Here is a 21,481-nt window from a genome sequence, read left to right as displayed (position 1 = left end):
GGCAACCCGAGCCACTCCCCCACCTGGACCCAAGCCTGCCACGGAGCCCCTGCCCTACCAGACCCGCCTTTTGCTCGCCGACACACAACAGGAGGTTCCAGCTGCTCTTCTCTCCCAGACACGCAGATTGGCCGGTGAGAGCCCTCAGGCCCAGCAAAGGGAAGTGATTAGTGCTATGAGCACCGCAGCCCAGGCTGCTCATATAAATGTGCTTAAATAAGGACAATCATATAGAAATTTAGAGCCAATACGTATCTACTAAACATGTTCAATTAGTGGTAAATTGTTATTCTTCATATTTTTTATTTATGAAAATATTTTGCTGCCAGTTATCCAGGTGTTAATTAGACATATGAAGAAAGATATATAGCACTAATAATTTTAGAACTATTGTGCTTTTATGAATATGAAGGGCACTGAAATAATTTGCCAGCTATCCAGGGCTATCTTAAAACTCCATGGCTGAAAGAGAAGTAGATATGAATAAAATATAGATTGCCTGAATTATGCCTAGAATCCACCCAAAAAAGAAATGCTACTGTTTCATATTTGGCTTCTATTTCATTTTTTATTATGAAATATCCTAGTTCCTGGAACAAAGTGAACTTGGCACTCACATCCTGATTTCTTTCTTTCTTTTTAAGTTTTTGGCATAGTATAGGAGCTCCAATAGTCTGTCTCTGGACATGCTGTTTGATATATACTACTCATGCTACTGAATGTGCTGCTCCTTTAGATATACTCTGAACTTCCTGAACACTTGAAGGCCTTCTGGTCCAGGGTTAGTGTGGCAAGGCCTTCTGTGGGTGGCTATGACTCATTCTTTACTATCCCTGCCTTTCTTTCTCTTTTGCAGGCCCCAGCTTCAACTCCAAGAATCTGAATCTAAAAGTGCAAGGCTGCTAATTATTCAGGCACACTCCTGAAATTTTAAAAGGTGTGACAAGTCTGTGCATGGCTTCAGAGAGGAACTCTTTCTTGATTCCTAGTCCAAAACTTGAATGAAGTCTAATCATTCAAACATTTACCTATTTCAATAATCATCATTTTTATGATCATATGCACATGGCTCTTGAGCTCTTGCAATCCTCTCCTAAGAATATCCTCCTTTGATCTCACTGTGTCAATGCTACCATGGAACAAAAGACACTATATTGGAAATGAACTATACAACTTGGTGGGGAGGGAAGTTGAGAGGGAAAAAATGAGAGAGAAGGAGGAAGGGGTGGCACCTTTCAAAAGGAAACATTCATTACCTAACTTATATAACTAACTTCGCTATATATCACCTTTACAAGAACATTTACAAAACCTAAAATAAATACCTTAGACTAAAAAAAGATTTGCCTACTGCCCTTAAAATTATTTCCTTAGGAGTCAGTTCCATAAATTACCCTAAATAAGAATATGTTACCCTGAATTTTCAGCATTAGTCATGTCAAGCATTAGGCATTTAAAGTCTGGATAAAAATTGACAAATGGAGCTTTGAGTGGTAGCAGCATGCGAAAGGCCACAGCAATTTTTCACTTAGGGTACATGCCTTACCTGCTGCAGGTATTTATGCTCCCCAAGGGCAGAGTATGACATCTAAATCAATATTGAACTTTTGGAACCTATTAAAACATGAACTGCTGCATACATGTATGTCTCTTTTTACTGTCCACTACTGTGCTTCAGATGAAGCAGGAAGACAATCGTTTATTTTTTTGTTAAGGAATATGTATCAAGTTCAGAAGCTCAAGTAGTTGACCAGTATTGTACCCAAGTCCCATCTTGGTGGAGCTTATAAATTAGCCAGAGGAGTTAGCATTTAAACATCTATGTACCCAAGAAAATCAATGAGTTCTGAGAACAGTCTGGGATAGGTGTCTGTTTTGTTTAATGGGACCAACAATAACCAGAAATAGTCTAGCTCACAAAAGGCAGGATCGTTAATTGTCTTACTAGAGAGGACACACTTTAAATCATGCAAAGTAAGACCCCAGCATAGACACAGAACTTCATGCTTTAGTCATCTGGTCATCCCTAGCCCCTGGGAGATTTTACTCTTTGAAGAAGTGGTTATCTTTTCAACAAATCTTATCTAGGCTCCTTCTCAGCCATCCCTTCCCATCTCCACCTCTTCGTGGTACAGATGGAAACTGACCATCATTTCAGATGAAGATAATAGTCCTCTTCAAAATTCTGTACAAATATTCTCAGTTCAGGGAAGCTGTAGTAATGCCTGCACCTGGGAGGCTGACGCGGGGAGATGAAGAATTTGAGGCCAGGTTGTACTATACAGCGAATCTGTCTCTGGAAATGAAGGGCTGTGAGTATAGCTCAAGTGCTTGAGCACTTGCTTAACACATGGAAGGTCCTGGGTTTGATTCCTAGCACAGGCAAACAAAAATTCTCAGTTCACATTACTCTGAGCTTCTAAGACTACTGAAACCAAAAGGTTTCTCTTTAGATCTTACATGTGACTACATGTAGACTGAGAATACATTTACAAGATGCACTCTTTGAGTGTGCTTGTTTCCTGCCACTACCCTGACTATTACTTCTACCTACAGAACCTGTGGCTTTGCAGACATGGTACTTTTATAATTCTGGCATTTGTAAGTTTATATTAATTGTTAAAAAGTTATCCAAAGACAAAAACTTCTAATTGGATAGAAACGAGGGAATTATTTCTGGGCAGAAAATGAGAAAAAATCCTAAATGATCTGTCCAAGAAGTGTATGGTACCTCACAATTCCAGAAGAATGGTTAGGCAGGTAAAGACGTTTCAGCTTGGTTTTGTCATGAGGAAAGCTTTGCAGCAAGATTTTTAGAAAGAAGATATAAAAGACTAGGTCTACTGGAGAGAGAGGAATTTAAACATTCAGATTTTTACCATTGGAAATTTAAATTTCTTTCTCCACTGTTTATGGTAAGTATAACTTTACTTAAAGAAGCAGGGGCATTCTATATGTTTTATGCAGTGTGATGCATTTGAAAAAAATATGAGGTAGTTTCCTTATAGGGAGAACTATTTGGTATCTCTATTTGGTATTTGATGGGCCCAGGAAGGACCCCCACCCCAGAGGAACTCAGGCAAAAGCAACCCTCACCAAGGTGTAATTTAAATGGTCACATTGGGACTGGGAAGGTGGCTCAGTGGTAGAGTGCTTGCCTTGCATGCATGAGGCCCTGGATTTAATTCCTCAATACCACATAAGCAGAAAAAGCCAAAAGTGGCACTGTGGCTCAAGTGGTAGAGCACTAGCCTTGAACTACTGCTCAAGGACAGTGCCCAGGCCCAGAGTTCAGGCCCCACTACCAATCAAAAAAAAAATATCGCCTTGTATAACAAGAGGAGACTAATTAGTAGCCATTTCCCCTATACTCAGCAGTAGGTTCTTCCGTTGCTGTTCTTGGTCATTTGTTTACACTCTGTTGATATAAGAAGAAAAGATAGAAAGGGTATTCCACACCTAGAACCTTAGAAGTTGTTACTAAGAAGTACTCTAAGAAAGATACCATCTGAGTAGAATCTGCATTGTTGTTAAGGGGGAAAGGTTCCTAAGGTTTATAGACAGCTAGGAAAAACAGGCAACTATTATAATTCTGTGTTTTGTTTGTTTTGTTTTTGTCCCAGTACTCAGGCTTGAACTCAGGGCCTAAATGATGTCCTTTAGCATTTCTGCACTCAAGGCTGTGTTCTACCACTTGAGCCACAGCTGTCCTTCAATTATTATAATTCTATACCTGGGTGTTGTTAAACCTTCATTTATTAAAATCACTTTTCCTCTGTCTTTACATGACAAGCACTCTGAGAACTAGGGATATAGTTTTAAAAATTATATACTTAATAATAATTCTGAAAAGTATGTGTAAAAGTACGCTCTAAATTAAGTTAGTATTAGTATCTAGTATAATTAGTATGTGTACATATATATATATGTATATATATAGTTATATAGTTATATATTTCCCTCCCTCCTAGTGCTGCATGAATTTATACTTGCTAACCTGGAATTCTACCATGCCTCTAGCACGGTTTTTGTTTTTTTCATTGTTGTTTTTTGCTAGCTATTTTTGAGTTTAGGTCTTGTTTCTTGCCTATTACACATTCCTGAGTTGTAATCAGGTCTACTTTATGATTGTTAGTGTCCTAGAGAGCAGAGGATGGCCCAGGCCACTGCATCCAGCCTGTTTTGGAGTCTAATGAATTGTTCTGCCCTGGCTGGCCTGGATACATGTTCTTCCCGATTTCAGCCTACCATATCACTTGAGATGACATGTATATGTCACTGTACCCAACTCTGAGTTGAGAAGAGGTCTTGTGAACTTTTTTGCCTGGGCTAGTCTTGAACTTTGATCATCCTGTTCTCAGCCCCCCACATGGCTAGGATTACAAGTGTGAGACGTTGGCACCTCATTAGCAAGGGACTAGGTACATAGGTCAATGGTAGAGTCCTGCTTAGCAAGAGGGAGGCCCATTCAAAGCCGAGTTCTGCCAGAGGGAAAAAAGAAGAAACGGATGCAAGCGAGTAATAGCCATTAGGTAGTAAAGAATTCTAAACATTCATTTTCATGCAAAAACAGAGAAAAAGCCCCTTTCCCCTTTCAAATTCAATCTGCAGGATCATTGGAAATAATATGGGAAATAATTATTCCTATTGAAAATTGCCAACTAAAGAGAAAGAAATGGCATATATTCTTACTGCAAAAAATATCCTATATGAACTATGTATTTTTTAGTGTAATGGGAATCTGTCCATGATAGTGAATGGGTTTTCCTTACAAAAATATTCTGGTTAATGAAAGTAGATAGATTGATATTTTGCAACCTCTAGTGAATGAAACCCTTAGACTAGGGTGAGTTGATGCTGGAGGGAGGAAGTAAGGTCTCACCAAAATACACCCACTGAATATTCTTAGCACCAGCCACAATCTTGGACAAAACAAAGTTCATACCTCTTGACAGGACAGGAGACTAGACACTCAAAACTTAAAAAAAATAGACAAAACCCATAATTTTGCCCTCCCCTACACAGTAATGCCTCCAAACCTTAAAATGGCTTAAAATAAATGTCCATCTTACAACAGTGCATGGAGAATAATGAGTTAAATCAGAGGTTGCTAAACTGCAAAATACAGGTCAACTTCAGTCCGGCCTGTGTTACTGGATCACAGCCACTTCCAATCTTTTACATTGTCTGTGCTGGCTCTCTAGCAATAATAGCAGAGCTGAATAATCGTGACAGAGGCTGTCTGGCCTGAGAAATCCACAATATTTACTATCTTGCCCTTGTTTTTTTAAACAAGTGTGGATCCCTAGGCTAATTGATACCATGAGAAAGCAAACAAATACTTTTGAGACAATAGATATTTCAGTGTTCTCTACCATACAAAGAAATTATGTTGTTTAAATAGTACTATGATTATGTTAGATAACTGTATGTTTTATGAAATTAAGATATGTAGGCAAATAGTGAAATAATGATGTCTGGAGATTTGCTTTAAAATACTTAAATAAAGGTTTAAAAATAGATAATGTTGTAAACGTAATAGTTCACTATCACTTAATCTGAATAAAATGTACAATGAAATTTTCAAAATATTTAAGCTCTTGAAAATGTTATTTTAAATAAGTATCCATTTAAAGTAGATATGAACATGGGATTTTAAGGACAAATTCCATCCATCTTTTAGGATATTTTAGGCTTCCATTTTTTCTCACTATTATTAAAGCTGCTTTAAGAACACATTTCATACATATAACTTTGGCCTAGTTTTTGATTAGCTCATAGAATATATGTCAACTTGAATGTCTTAATCTTCCAAGAAGTCTCTTTCTTTTATTATGTAAGATATCCTGTTTACTAAATTCCTGCCATAATGGTCTTGTTCCTATTTTATCAAATTCATAATTAAAAATTAATTTTGATATTTTAATTTGCATGCTTTAGTTATTCATAATTCTTAATGTCTTCTACATGTTAATTGACTTTTAGCATTTCTTTCTTATTGGTCTGTACTACATTTTCATATATAAACAGTATAACTCATTGTCATATTTCATCCATTTGGTTGGTTGTTTTTAACTGCAAAATGTTTTTGATATGCAAATATTTTCTTATTTTTTCAAATCTCTTGATGTGTTCCTTTGTGATCTCATCCAGTGTTTTTATGCTTAAGTAAAACACTTTTCTTTTTACTTAAAGATCAACTAAAAAGCTATACTTCTTCTTTGATATGACTGGTTTCAATCTTGATAAACATTAACACTACTTGAAATTCATTATAAAATGCAATATGAGGATTAAACATTAACTTTAGGATGCTGATTATGATGATGAAATCTATTCTTTCTACATTAATTTCCAATGTGAAAATTTGCAAGCAATAAATATTTTTGTATAATTAACTTACATTTATATTAAGATTTTCCAAAATGTGTGCATGTGCATATGAATGTGTATTACAAAATTTCCTGATATTTAACAAATGTGCCCAACAGCTACATTTCAAACACATTGGCAGCAATTATGACAGACAAGTCCTACTCACTTCTTCTTGCATCAATTACACAGAATTTTCAGAATTTGACAAGAATACCATATTTTAAAAGATTAGAAATAAAATATTTTTTTCACAATCCAAGAGCCCTCTCCTTTGACTTTAGATCTCAGAACTTACTCATTTTCCAAAATGACAAAGTAAACTATTCCAGAAGACTCATTTAAAAATAACATCAGGCTAAGGAAAATGTGGTTTTTGTGCCATAATATCTTGAAACGTTCAGTTATGGTTTGATGCTGTTAGATGTTCAGTTTCATAATTTAAGGGAGAAAAATCATTGCCACTTTGAACAATATGAAATCTGGTTGATTCTCATGATGGGAAGAAACATTTATTGGCATTCATTCAATACTAATTGACTACAAAATATGCAAGATACTGCTGTTGCTTTTAATTTTATTACTTCAGATACTGGAAGTATGATGGACACTGATAAAATGTGAAAGTTTAAACTCATGATTAATCTGTGCCACATGAAATCCTTACCATGCAACACCCTTTTGTCCTGAAAGGACACAGGAAGATGACAAAAACTGGTATTTATTAAATAGCTATCGTAAGGCAAGCACACTAAAGGCTATTATAGAATTTCAATATGTAATACAGTTGGAAAACTGAGGCTTGGAAAGGCTGAGAATCTCATGGGTACACAGTTATTAAGTAATTTCCTCAGCATTCAAATTCAGGTTGGCAAGACCAAAGTGCGGTTTGCTCACTACTAAGCTAGCTGTGTGTGTGTGTGTGTGTGTGTGTGTGTGTTTTAACTTAGCCTACTTATGCTTATTCCAAGAGGAAACATCAGTGATTCTGGGAATGCGCAAATTAAAAACAGACAAAGGAAGCTGTTAGGAAGAAGCTATCCCATAATAAGCAGACCACAAAAATTTGAAGCAAAAACTTTCTAGCTGTTCCTAGTATTTCTGCCACACACTTGTAGCCATATGTGAAGGATGAATAGTTTTGCATTCTAGGTTTTCAATAGCAACATCTAGACTTCTAGTCCATCACTTAAACATCTCCTCAGAGTAAAAACTCACAAGCCTGCAAGGCTCTACACTTACTTTGCTTCAGAAATATACAATATGTTGATGACTACAATTTAAAGTTGAAGTGCAAGTATCCCACTCATCAATCCATCCATCCATCCAACCATTATTCTCTACAAATAATGACTGATTTCCTCTATGTAGAGTGGATGAAATTATAATCAAGATTCTTATTTTCCTTAAGGAGTTTACAATCTAATAGTGATAAGAACAGTTAAGAAACATGTAGGAAAATATATAAAGATAATATTTTAGATTATTAATGTATTATTTATAAAAATTATTTTTAAGTAGTTATACAAAGGAATTAGCATTCAGCCTACCAGCTTATAAGTACAGCATATCTTGCTGGATATCACTCCTTGCATCATGTGATGTATTGTTAATGAAACAAACTGAGTGACATTATGTTCACTAAATAGATGGAAAGTAAGAAGTACATAATTAGATAGGGAGCCATATAACGCTAAAGAGGTAACTTGAATTGAGAACAAAAAATCTTTTGTGTTTTTCCCCCTTATGCTTTATCCCCTGTTGTTACTGCATTTGATTTTGGTACCCTGGGTACTGTATATATGTTTATCTGAACTAGAGAAGGAAGGAGTACAACTAAATGGTGAGACAAAGAACAAAGGGGGAACCTATGCAACAGTGATACTCACAAGACAACATGTTAGAAATGATCTGTACAATTTGGGGAGGGGACTGGGGGAGAGGAAAGAGGGAAAAATGAGGGAGGGGGTATTAAGTTAGATAAGAAATGTAATCACTGCCTTACTTGTATAACTGTAACCCCTCTGTGCATTACTTTGACAATAAAATTTAAAACAAATTATAATTTGGAGTAACTGAGGAAAAAAATGTGAAGCAACTAATGAGAGGAAAGCATTTTAAAGAATTCCAGGCAAAGGGAACAATCTACAAAATAAGAAGGAGCGTGTAGGGTGACAAGAATAGAATGATTAATAATGAGGCTGGGATTAGGAAGAGACCCCAGCCCATACAGTATAATAGACTAGCAATCATTATCTTAAATGCAATAAAAAATCATGTGTATTAAGCAAAAGGTAACAAATACTTTGTGCTTATAAAGGAGAATGGGTTGAATTAGTAATAACATATTTAACTGTTACATATTAGCTGCCTACTAAGTACCAAATGTTGTTTAAAAAACAAAATTTTACTTAACATATCTTAAATAGTTTAATACTCATTTGTGACAACAATACTCCATTATCATCCAGATTAGCAGATGCATAGACCCAGAACTTAAGTCATCTGCTCAAGCTTTTACTGGCAAGTAGTATGAATTTAGATAGGCTAACTCCAGGTAGACAAGCACTATTCTACCTTGCCCATGTAGGAATGAAAGGGAAGAAGTAAATAACTGATTTAAAGATCATCACCTGTGACCAATGAAAAGTGGTAGTTCTTTGACTAGAGGAGTAGTAGTAAAAATTGACAAAAAGAAAACAGATTTCAGATCCACTTGGAAATATAAGTGAAAGCACTTATTTATTACGAAGTAGAAAAATCTCATCTGTCTACACATCCACCCATGCCTTTATGCATTCTTTTATCCGTCCAGTTATTCTTTCTATAAATAATTAGTAATTTCCTGTGTGTGTCAGGCATGATTCCTCTGTGTGTCAGGTATTATTTTACAGATAAAATGGCAATCAATATTCATCTTTCTCCTTAAGGAGTTTGCACTTGGGTAGTAGAAGGGACAGTTACCAAACAAGTAAAAAAAAACCACACACACATATAGGTATGTTTATATTGTGATGGACTGTTGACAAAACAAATGGGTTAATCTTATGTAGACTAAGCAGGTAGGAGTGGGAAGGACTTCATTGGATAGGTGAATTACCAAAGATGTTATCTAGGGCTTTTTTCCCCCTTAAACAAATGGGCATAAGTGGGCCTATCTAGAGAAAAATGAGCTTATGAGTTTATGCAGAAAATGAAATCAAGACTTCTTATTTTGATATAGTAAATTTGGGGCACAAGTTAAGCAAGACAGTTGGGAAAGTGAGCCTGAAGCTAAGGGGTGGGGTCTATAGCATCCCCACTCTACAGTAAAGTATAATTAAAGACAAACACATGGAGAAAAATCCCTGGGGATGGCAGAAAAAGAAGTGGGGCAAGAAGGGTGAGAGAACAGTGCCTTGAGAGGAAGGATGTACATTCAGGGGAGGAGAACACACAAGACAAAGAGGAAAACCTTTTCTAGAAAGAAGTTATTCAACATACTGAGTGCTACTAAGAGGTTAGTCCTAACCTCATGAGAGCAGACAATGACATGTCCCAGGTAGCAACAAGGCCACTCTTGAGTTAGACAAGGGCAAATCATGAGAAAAACAGGTAGCTTGGTGAATAGTGTTAGGAGGAGAAGCAGAGGCATGGATGGTAGCGGCAAAGATGAGACGTTGAGGGGAAAGTCTTCTCTTCCCATCGGAGCTGCCCGTGTGCTGGCGGGAATGAGTTGGCACAGAGGAAGTATGTACATGAAGGAACTCAGAGGAACACCTTACACTAAAATATGCAACCTCAGCCTGTATCTCTGCAAAGAATTGGAGAGTAGATTGATTATCTAGTGGATGCCTCTTTTGTTTCTTGGAGATGAAACAATCATCTCATAAGCAAACATTTTAAGGATTTCTGAGCTATTTTGTAGCCTGGCATGCGCCTGTGAAAGTCACTCTGGTACAGCCCTTGGTGGAACAGACAGATAGATGTGGAGTCAAGCCACTGGAACTGAGCTCTATTTCCCTAGAGGATGCAAAGTGTTCTCTGAAATAAGGGCCTTGGATCTGGTTTCCTACAAAGTTAATTAATTTGCCCCTGGAGAAGGAATTGGCGGTATGGGTATCGTTGTTCAAGTATTTAGTGGCGTGAATTCCAGCTCTGCCTAGACGTTCTGATGAAGGAAGGATGCTGACTTCGCAGTACAGGGAGGCTCCATCATTCCCATGAGTCAAGAGGTCCTGAATTCACCTGTCACAGAAGCTTTTGTTTCTCTCACTCTCTTGCAGGATTATGATCTGTCCAAAAATAGGCAAGTCATAACTTTTCTGACATTCCTTCTCCCTTCATAATATGAGTTTATTTTCAATTTCTAGGCCATGCCTTTAAAAAAAAGATTCAGTTTCTTTAAGTCTCCCCCATCCCCATGGGAGGAGATGGGGGAAAGAGGGAAGGGAAAGGGAGGAGAGCCAGAAGAAAAGGGAGAGAAGACAAAGCAGAGGCAGTGAAGAGTCCAAGAAAGCAGCTCTATTACATCAAATGCTTACATTGTGAAAGTTCCAACCACTCTAACAACCCCTGGATTACTGTTACCAGTGCTGGAGCAATGGAAACATTCCTCCTCCCTTCCATAATGGGAAAACTAAAGATAGTGATAGTTAAGACAGAATAAGAGCTAAGAATGGAAAAAAGGGGGAACTGCTTATTATACAGCTTATACAATTTTGACATTTGGGCTTTCTATTTGTCAACAAAGAATTGTTTGGGAAAGTCCATACGCATTGTGGTGGTTACTTCATTCTAGGACTGTAAGGGTTGAGAATTGAACCCAGGGCCTTCTACATGTAACTATGTACTATATAACTCACTAAGCTTGTGCTTTTAGCCTACTTCTTTTTGCAAAATGAATGTAAGAACAGAGGGAGAGAGATGGGGGTGAGAGAGAGAGAAGACAAGGAGGAGGAGGAAGGGAAGGAAGAGGAAGAGGAGGACAAGAAGGAAGAGGAGGAGAAGGAGAGGAGGAGGAGGAGGAGGGGACGGAGAACGAGAAGGAGGAGGAGAAGTAGGAAGAGGAGGAGGGGGAAGGAGAAGAAGGAAAAGAAGAAATGTGCTCAAAGTCTAATTTCAGTGACATTCATAAAACAAGCTTTGTAATTTTGGAACTGAGCCTCACAGTCAAAATGTCCACCCACAGAATGTTTGAATAAATGATGGTTCTCAGGAGAGTAGAAAATCATATGTCACTTGAGGGACACAAATGACGGGGACTTCTGGCAATGGGAGGTAGAGACACTGGCAGGAGCCATGTCAGGTCTGCTCATTGCTTGGCCCAGCTACTAGACTAGTGTCTTCTCTAGATATCTGTACGATGGATGCATAAACAGAAAATAAAACCACAGATTTATATAGCTTATCTTTGGCACAAAGGAAAACAAATCCTATGTGATGCTATCCATTCTGACATATGTGCTTGCACATCCATAACAAACATGTTCTGTTGCCTGTGGATAAAGTAAAATGTAATTCCCATGAAAAGAAAATAGAGCACTCGTAAACACCACAAAATAAACAGAAGGGAGTCTAGGTCAGTCTCTGATAGGAATGCTACCTAGTAGAGAATGTTACAGGCACATAGAGTAAAGAGAAGGAAGACTGGGCCAGCTACAGAGGAGGAGGAGCCCGGAGAAAACCCACTTGAGCAGGGAAAACGCAACCGATGTGGGTTTCTGCTGGGATGGGGTGAATGCTGCATAACCCCAAGGACGAGCAGAGGTGTGTGCTTGTTTGAGGTCCCTGTCAAAAGAAGAGTGCACAGGAAATGATGAACCTCTTCCCTGAGCCAGGACTCGCAATGACTTCCCAGCAGATGGGGGCTTCAGGACAGGACAGCTTACCCGGAAGCCAGGAGCTGTCTGATCAGGCAGGAGAAGAGCCAGGGGTTTTCAGCAAGTAGAAGAGCAGGGGTTCTGGGTCAACATGATGCCCATGAATCATCCTTCATAAACCTACCCAGCAGTTATATATCGGAAGCTCACCCATCTCCCCAGGTCAGTGGGAGGAGACTGAGGTTTTCGCAGAATAAAACCTGCCTGGAGGGTGGAACTGGGTGGTGGCTGGCGTCAGGTTGGAGCCTGGGAAACACAGATATGTGACCTGCACCTAAGCAGGCAATCTTGGTTGCTAGATTTTCTCACGGTTTACGTGACTGTGAAATAAGGATCATGTGGAATCAGGCAGCATTCCTTATGGTTTCCTAAATAGGTCCCCATTAAACTTTACACTTTTTCACACGTGGATCTCTTTGTCTTCATGACACACTCTGCTTCTCCAACTCCTATATGTCTTTTAAAATCTCACCTACATGCCATTTCTTCAGGAAAGCATTCCCCCCCACCCCCGATTTTCTTATTATCAAGAGGTCTCTCTCCTAGCTTCCACAGCACTGGGCCCTGGCTGTTCTTGACATTTTGGCAGGCTGAAATCAAGATAGGAAGCTTTCCTTTATTTAAGAAAACTATTAAATTGGATACTGAGTTGGTGTCTCGTTGTGTTGTCAAATGACTATGATAGTGCCCATTCTCAATACATTTTATCAAATAAGAACTCTTAACTTGTCCTGTTCTCAGAATTCTGCTTTTCACAAAATTCTACAAACTACTTAATGTTAAGCAAAGCTTCAAGTCACTTATTGTCCCTTGTACTATGAGAACTCAGAAGCAAATACTTCTAAGTCCCTTATCATACAGGAGACAATATTGCTCCTTATGAGTGTGCCATCTACTGAGGAGCCAAGTAACACAAGAAGACATAAAACCAGGTCTGCTAACCACGATGGAGGAAACAGAGCAAGGCGCACTGAACCTGATTGTTGAACTGGATCCTTTGCTTTTGACTCTGATCTGGATAGGTTATGCATTTATTATCCAAAATGGTTAGGTGTATTTTTCAGAAATTTGGAATGTTTAAAGACTATTAAAAGTTTGGAATTTTGGAATACTTAAGATTTCAGATTAAAGATGCTCAACAAATGTACTTATACCATTAGTCCTATTAGTCTGTTTTGTACTGTTAACTCAGATCTGCTGATGCCATTGTGTAAGTTCATCTACGAAAAATGCTAATTAATGCTCTGTCTTTGCATCATTGGCCTTACGTAATGTGAGTGGTCAATGCTGATAATGAGCAGAGCAACAAGCTCAAATTACATGGAAAGAATGTGTGTGTGTGTGTGTGTGTGTGTGTATGTATGTGTGTGTGTATGTTTGCATACTGAGTGTGAGTGAAAGGGACAGGGACATAAAACAAGAGTAAAAGGTATCAGTGTGGGCATCACATTCAAAGATTTCTTATTCCATTTGTCAGGTGTCAAGGCAGTAAGATGAATGATTTTTCCAACCCTTTTCTTTCATTCATCTTTGGAGTCTTAGAACAATTCCAAAGTCTTTAGCAGGAACTTAATTTATACTTATTGTACAACTATGCATTGGCACAAAGTTGTAAAATGTGGGATGTCCTAAAACTTCCAGGCCTAAGTTTCTCCTTTATTAGATCTATCCATCCAGTCTTAGAATCTACTCTTAGTGTGCCCAATGTACTCACAGCAATGTGTGCCAAGTCATCCCAATCCCAAAGACAGAAAATGGTACAGTAAAGTGTGGGTGGAGATAGTAAATCCAGAGAGAGAACTGCATAGAAAGTAAAGCAAGAATATCTGTTCTCTTTCTCTTTACCTTCCTATCATTTGCAACAAATCCCTTATGTAGAAATAAATAATATCATTGCCATGAGAAATGACTTAAAACTTATCATTATAAAGTCAACAGTTATAAGTTCCAGGGATACAGAGAAATTTCTCCTTGCCCCTTGGCCACTGGCTTAAAGAGCTTGTTGCCAGCATTTCTGCCATCTTTGATCTTCACTCATCCTGTGTTACCAGTTTCGGTAGAATCCTCATCTTCCTCATACTTTACCCTAAACACAAAAACTACAAAGCAGTGAGTCTTAGACTTTAGCATGCATGTGGACAATCGTTCCAAGATGATGGATTTACAGTGAGGCTGCACTATCCAAATTTTAACAATGTTTTACTAATGATTCTCTAGTAGACAGACCACATACTCTGAAAAAAAGAAACACTGCCATAAAGATGAATATTGTAGATGAGGAAACAGAAGAGTATATGAAAGGGAATGTACTCATTACCTAACTCGTATAATTATAATCCCTCTGTACATCACCTCTATAATAACAATAAAGTAAAATAATATATATATATATGTGTGTGTGTAGTGAGAGCAAACATGAAAAGAGTCATCACTTTATAAACTTGGCTAGGATTTCTTCTGAAAGAAATAGTACAAAATGGTGAAAGTAGAGATCCTAGAGCTGGCGTTTCTTTGGACATTTGTTGTTTAGGAGTGAGGGAATAAGAAAGCTAGTTGGCTAAGACATACTAAAAATATTGGCAAAGTTTATCCTGATGTCCATAATATTAAATGTTTGTGACATGCAAATAAAAAGATGCATGTTTTATAATGCAAATGAGTTTCAGATTAAGAATCATACTTTACCTTTAGATAAGGGCAAACCTCCATCCCTCTCATGGTTCACAGTCCCCACTGCTGAGGATTTTTATTTTATTGAAAGGAAAAAATGAACTTGTTCTTGTCTTAATTGCAGTTACCATAGCCTCAAGGAAATACTTCTTATGCACCCATCACCTGTAACCTGTCTCATCAAGAATGTATTTCTGTGGCTGAAGCAATGAAATCCTTGAAGCATATTACGTTAATGCACAAGCACCTCTGTCCCTCACTCATAAAGTGATACTACATTCTTAGAGTCTTTGTTTTCCAATTCGCAGTAGGTTGGCAGTCATTCAATTAGAGATAATTTGGTATGGCAGCTCTCTTCACTTGAAGCAGTTCATCTCAGTCCTCACGAGTACATTCACTCCATCTCAATGCCAACTTTCCTCAACTAGATAAAAGCATAGCAGAAGTATTTTTGGTTGGCAAAGCCGGCAGGTTTTTGGAGGCTCTGTCATGCCCCAGCAGGGCAGCAGTCAGGTTATAATTTGCCTTAACTGTTCTGCCCACAAACAGCAACAACAATTATCTCTAGGTCTTTGGCATTTAAAGAAAGATTTTTTTTTCCAAGACACGTTCCACAAACACCTTGATGGAGATTAGACTGCAAAGAAAAAAAGTATTTCCAATTTTGACTACTTTTTTTTCTTGACTGGATATGTGCTTTTGGAATGCAACTGACAAACCTGCCCATGTATCTGTATGAGCATATTAGAAACATGAAAATAACTCAGGAAAATTACGGGTCTCCCATAAAACAACCAGGGTTCTATATGCATAATTTGTTCCACCTGCCATGTTTACAAGGCACCCCAAGGAGAATGAGCTTAAAACCCAGCAATCCATCAGTCTCCCAGTTCCAAGGGGTAATTATTGCCTCAACTAAGCAAAGAGGAATGCACAGCATGCTGCTAACCACGCCAGGTGACTGATGTTTACCGCTCATGCTCACCAGGTCACCAGCTTTTCTAATAGGGACTGAGGTCATGGTTTGATAACAAACACAACTCATTACTAACAACAAAAGAAAAGAAAAAAATGAATAGATGTCTACATTCAATGGACCACACCCAGAACACACACTAAAAGTGTGGGACTTATTACTTCTCATGAAAGATGAGGGAATAAATGTTGGGTAATTGGAGGGGTTTCATTTTTATTAAGTTATTACTCACAGGACTTCCTATACATTCTTTTAGTTAAATAAAGCCCTCATTACCCTTTTCTGATACATATATATATATGTATATATATATATATATATATATATATATATATATCATATTGTACTTGCTATCCACACAAAATAAGGCCGGATCTCCAGTAAAACATAAACTTCACTGTATCCAATTAAGGTCAAGGTGATGAGATGGAATAGAAGCCGTAAGGAATGGACTGTTTTCATGCTAGGATGAGGCTCAAGTGCAAAAACTCTCAGGCTGGAGAAATGCACACAATGAACACAAATCTTCCCAGAGAATCTGCCAATAAGCAGCTATTCAAAGGAGAGCTCTTTGGGGACACACCCCAAAATGTATTGCAAAAGGTCACACACAACTCCTACCCTCTGAAATGAGATAAACACAACATACAAATTAGCATATAGAATATCTAGTCATTAAATGTTCCTTGCCTGGGCTCCCATGGGAAGAAGAGGAGGCAGTGGAGTGGGGGGGGGATAGGAGAAAGTAGGTAAAGATGGACAGGTCACTTGGAAATGGCGCCAGTCTTTCAATTTCACAAATTAGTAAAATTGTAAGAAAAAAGAAACCAAACCTATGGGATTGGGGGCTAGATGATACAGAGTTGTCAGTTATTTGGTCAAAGTGTAAGTACCATCTACTATAAGAATATTTATTTGTATGTAATAGAAATGTCAGACCCTTAGCTTTTCACTCATGACATTTTCTTTCAAAAGTGGACATTTTAGAACATATGATGCTTATTATAATTTGTGTCTTTGAGACAGATTTGGGGAAGAGATAATGTAGTTTTCAAATTAAATTTCAGAGTGTGTGGGTAACATCTTCCTCTGTATTTCCCCTCTCTGATTGTATGAATTCCATTAACTCTCCACATCCCTCCTTCCCCCCCCCCCCCCCCCGTCACAGTGGTGAGTGTGGTGATTTCTAGTGAACATAAGCTTTGGTGCTAGCAGACACCTCTAAGTTATTTTAGTCTCATTCTGGCAGAGAATGACATTTTTAACATTTGTGTTAATGTTTGTATCTTGTCTCTTTTAACTGCCATGATTAAGCAAGGCATATTGTGGCTTCAGTGTTGGGGGCGGGGGTTGGAGAGCTGGAATAAAACCAGCTGTTTCCCCCTGCTGGCTGGACATGTTTTACATTCTCTACCTCACTGCCTGCAGCATTAGTGCTCCCCATAGAACCAAACCCATTTATTTCCCACCCACTGACTGACCTCCTAAAGCATCATTAACATGCCCCCAAAGGCCTTGATGCTGTCAATTTTAGTTGCTCAGCATTCAGAAGCCTTTGTAGGGCTCATCAGAGCTCTGCAGGAAAGGAAAGCAAGAAAGGAAAAGGTATCAGAGCCAAACCTTGGGGAATGGCCAACACAGGAAGATGGAGAGAGAGGTCTGGGAACAGAAGGAAGCCTATCTGAAGACAGAGTGCAAAGCTAAAAATTGAAAGGTTGGTTTACAGACACCCATAATTATATGTTTCTGCCACTGAATTCTCAGTTAGTTAATGGCAGATGGATCAATATCTACTTTCGATGTTCATGTACACCATTATGGATGAGGTGGGAGGCTAGTCTTCTGAGAAGAGGGAAGGATTTTAGGAAATGGGTCTAGGAGAGAATGATTCATAACCAAAATTAATAATTTCAATGGTTTACTTGGCTTTTGTTTGTTGTGGTGCTGGTCCTAGGGCTTAAAATCAAGGCCTCAGCTTTTCTGCTCAAGGCAAGTACTCTACCATTTGAGTCCTAGCTCCATTTCTGGCTTTTTAGTGGTTAATTGGAAATCAGAGTCTCATGCACTTTCCTGTATGAACTGGCTTTGAACCATGAACCTTAGATCTCAGTCTCCTGAGTAACTAGAATTACAAGTATGAGCCACTGGTGCCCAGTTTGGTTTACATTTATAGCTTCTGCTCATATCTTTGGATTCTTTTTGGCATTGTTTCAGCCAACTTTCTCTATTCTGATAACTCTACTCACCCTGAAGTTAGTTACAGAGAAACTGATTATGTGGAGAGAATATCAAGAATGAATTTGGAACTGTGTTATGTAAACACAGCAGTATCAGCTTGAATGACTGAGTCCTGAGTTCTAGAACATAGTTAAAGGAAACAGCTACATTCTGTAAATGTAGCTCATGATTCTAGAAACTTTAACTGCTCCAGCTTGTCAGGAATACTGGTTTCTTTTTATGTATTTTTTGCTCCCCCTGGAAGAATATTTGCAACTAGATTTCTATCATTTAAATGACAATAACATTTAAAACTGTATTTCCCCCCAGAACCAAGCAGAGAATTTAAGGTTTCATAGTGCAATAAATAAATAAAAGCAGGCAGCACAGTTTTTCTAAAATACAACTTGTGTGTAGGAGGAAATTACTCTGTGGAAATATGCCATAAATCCAAAGCTATACTTATAAAATGACTTGAAATATGTAGTTTTTAGCACTCAATGCTGTGGAATGTTGGATCTGCTTAGTTAGAACATTAATCACAGCATCTCCATTCACAGGAGCCTTCTATGGGCATTCATCTTCAAACAATATGTTCCCTAAATTAGTTCTAAATAAATCTTATCCACTATTAGATACCCTTTACTAACCATAAACCAATGACTCCTTCAGATACTACCCAAACTCCTAAGAGATTTCAAAGAATACACATCCTTGTAAGATATATGCTTCATTCTCTTGACAAAGCCTGTCAAGTGATCTTGGAGGTGCCTCGAGGAGCTATGTAAAACTTCATTAGCTTTTGCCAATGGAAATCATAGCTCAGCCTACGAAAAACCATCATTTATTAAACACCTCTATAATCCAGGTTCTGCCTAGGGGTTCATAAGGATAACTGGTCTCATAGAAACCTCATAACAACTCTACAGGTTGCTCCTTAATAGGAAAACCCTAAATCAAGAATGCTTTAAAGCGGGAAGCTTCTGAGCACTGACCTAAGGCCATGAGTGAAAAATTCTATAGCTGGCACATGTCACAGATTCCAGGCAAAATATTGCATTAAATTACCTTAGGCCATGTCTGTTAGATGTATAAGAAACACAAGTCAATTTTGTATTTAGACTTGGCTCCCATCCCTAAGACTTTCATCACCTATTAAACTGACTCCAAATTAGAAAAAAAAAAGATATGTGAGATTCCAAACAGTTATGTCTCCAAACATTTCTGATAAGAGCTATTCAACCTGTATATGCTATACTAACCCACTAATATCCTATTTTATGGTTGTAACAACTGAAGCTTTGGAGCTTAAGCAACATGCTCCAAGTGACATAGCAGTAAGTAGTAGCAGAGTCAAGGATTCCAGCACTGCCCACAATCAGGCCTCCCACATGACAACACCCATGTTCTTCTCCTGTAAACTACAAGACCAGCCATTTAATCACATCCTCTGTAGTCCTTGACCTCATTTATTAGATGTCACTTTATGTTGGAGACTTCATATTAAACACAAAGTCTATTACACTTGTACATTTCACAAAAAACACATTGCTTAAGCAGTCACAGAAACAAAAAGTTAGATTTTCAAGTGTAAATTATAAACTAGAATAATGTATTAAAACAAGTACAAAATTCCAATAGGTTGAATCTGTGTTTGTTTGTTTGTTGGACATGGGGCTTGAACTTAGGGTCTGGACACTGTCCCTGAGCTCTTTTTGCTCAAGGCTAGAGCTCTAACCACTTTGAGCCACAGTGCCCCTTCCAGTCTTTGAGTGGTTGATTGGAGATAAGAGTCTCATGAGGACTGTCCTGCCTGGGATGGCTTTGAATGGAGATCCTCAGATCTCAGCCTAAGGAACCTGTTTTATGTGTAGGTTAAAACAATTAGAAAAGTTCACCGCAGAAGTCATCCTAACAGTGGAAGTTCTAACCATCTGAAGGGTCCGGCCTGATCCACCTACAGTCTACCTTCAGGCGTATGCTTCATGCTATGGTGTCTTCCAGTGGCTACTGTACCTGAGCAAAAGCTGTTGCTGCTAATGGTCCTCGCTGAGCGCCCGGAGCTGCTGGGATTGAATTCTCTGCTCTCCTCCTCTGAGAAGGGAGACTCGGAGGCTGGGGATACTTTGTGCTGCTGCTGAGGGAGATGAGGCCGAAGAATCAAGCGAGGAATCCGACTTCGGGAAATCTCCTTCTCATGATGCTGTGCTTTCTGCTCCTTCTCAAAATTAGAAAATAAAGAGACTCTGTTTCCCACAGTCCACTCCTTTCTAGTTTCCAAGAAGCCACATTTCTGAATAAGATTCAGTGTGATCCTTATCTCAATAACTGAAATGAGCCCCCCCCCCCAAATCCATTACTGAGCTCGCTCCTCTGTGTGTGTACCTCCCCCAGCGTCCCCCGCCTTCCCCCCACTCCCCGCCCCAGGGCGTTCCCCACATTGGGTTTTTCTATCACCACCGGCCCTAGGTCCTTCACCCACTCACATCACACTGTGGCGGGTTAAGTTATTTCCTTTAGATTTCTAGTGTGCTTTTTCCTAAATTAGTAGTGACAATTTGACTTTGGGGTGGTTTTTTTTTCTCCATCTTCCCCCCCCCCCAAAAAAAGACTCCTAGATCGAAACATTTTTTTTTCTTGGTGGATCACACACACTTATCTTTAAAATCCCTCCTCCTCTTCCGGACAGGACCTTAATTATTCATTAATATCCTGGTATACAAGGCTCCTTGCCAAGAGAAAAGCAAACACAAATCCAATACCCAGGAAGATGGCCCCAAGCTCTTACATCACATGTAGCTTTGTTTTCCTTGCAGGATACCCACGAGATGAAAATAAAATAAAAATGTCTCCCTCTGCTTTAAAAAAAAAATGTAACATTCAATATCCCGCGTTGCCTTAAACACAGGCACCAAAAGTCAGATTCTGACCAGGCTTTCCGATTTTCTCCTCTGCTCTCCACCGCTGAGGCTGCAACCCTGGCGGGGTGGGGTGGGGTGGGGTGGGGTGGGGTGGGGGGTGGACTAATGCATGTCCCTGTTTACAGATGAGGAAACTGAGGCCCAGAGGAGCCTAGCTTGCTGTAATGGTCTAGAAGCAGAGAAAGCCTCTCAGGATGACCACCACCCGGCCTTAACACGAATTCCTCAGAGGACCTTTGTATTTTCCCCTCCCCTCTCTCCAAATTCCAGGCTCCCTCCAACCTCTGCAACTGCAGGAGAGAGGGCTTTGGCCCGGGTCACAGCGCCCTTTCTCAATCCGACCTCCCGCTCGTTTCCACGGTCACCACCCGCCCGGGGGTCACGGCCAAAGTCAAGCCCGCTGGGAGGCGGCCCGGCCCCGGCACCGGAGGGGACCTCCCGGGCGCGCGGGGAACGCGCGGGGG

The 21,481-nt window shown here is 39.1% G+C and overlaps 1 protein-coding gene across 1 annotated transcript in view; it reads right to left on the bottom strand.

Moving 5' to 3' along the window:
* Window positions 1-21,481, bottom strand: part of Sybu (syntabulin (syntaxin-interacting)) — a 105,211-nt gene that overhangs the window by 43,064 nt on the left and 40,666 nt on the right. The window contains exons 4-5 of the mRNA XM_013012384.1: window positions 21,300-21,417; window positions 20,113-20,314 (exon numbers count right to left, since the gene is read on the bottom strand). Coding sequence (XP_012867838.1) covers window positions 20,113-20,314; window positions 21,300-21,417 — 320 coding nt within the window. The remainder of the gene's footprint in view (window positions 1-20,112; window positions 20,315-21,299; window positions 21,418-21,481) is intronic.

This window comes from Dipodomys ordii, unplaced genomic scaffold (genome assembly GCF_000151885.1).
Source record: "Dipodomys ordii isolate 6190 unplaced genomic scaffold, Dord_2.0 Scaffold17, whole genome shotgun sequence".
Taxonomy (NCBI): Eukaryota; Metazoa; Chordata; class Mammalia; order Rodentia; family Heteromyidae; genus Dipodomys; species Dipodomys ordii.
The sequence above is the reverse complement of the archived record's forward strand: the minus strand, read 5'-3'. Positions and strand labels throughout refer to the sequence as shown.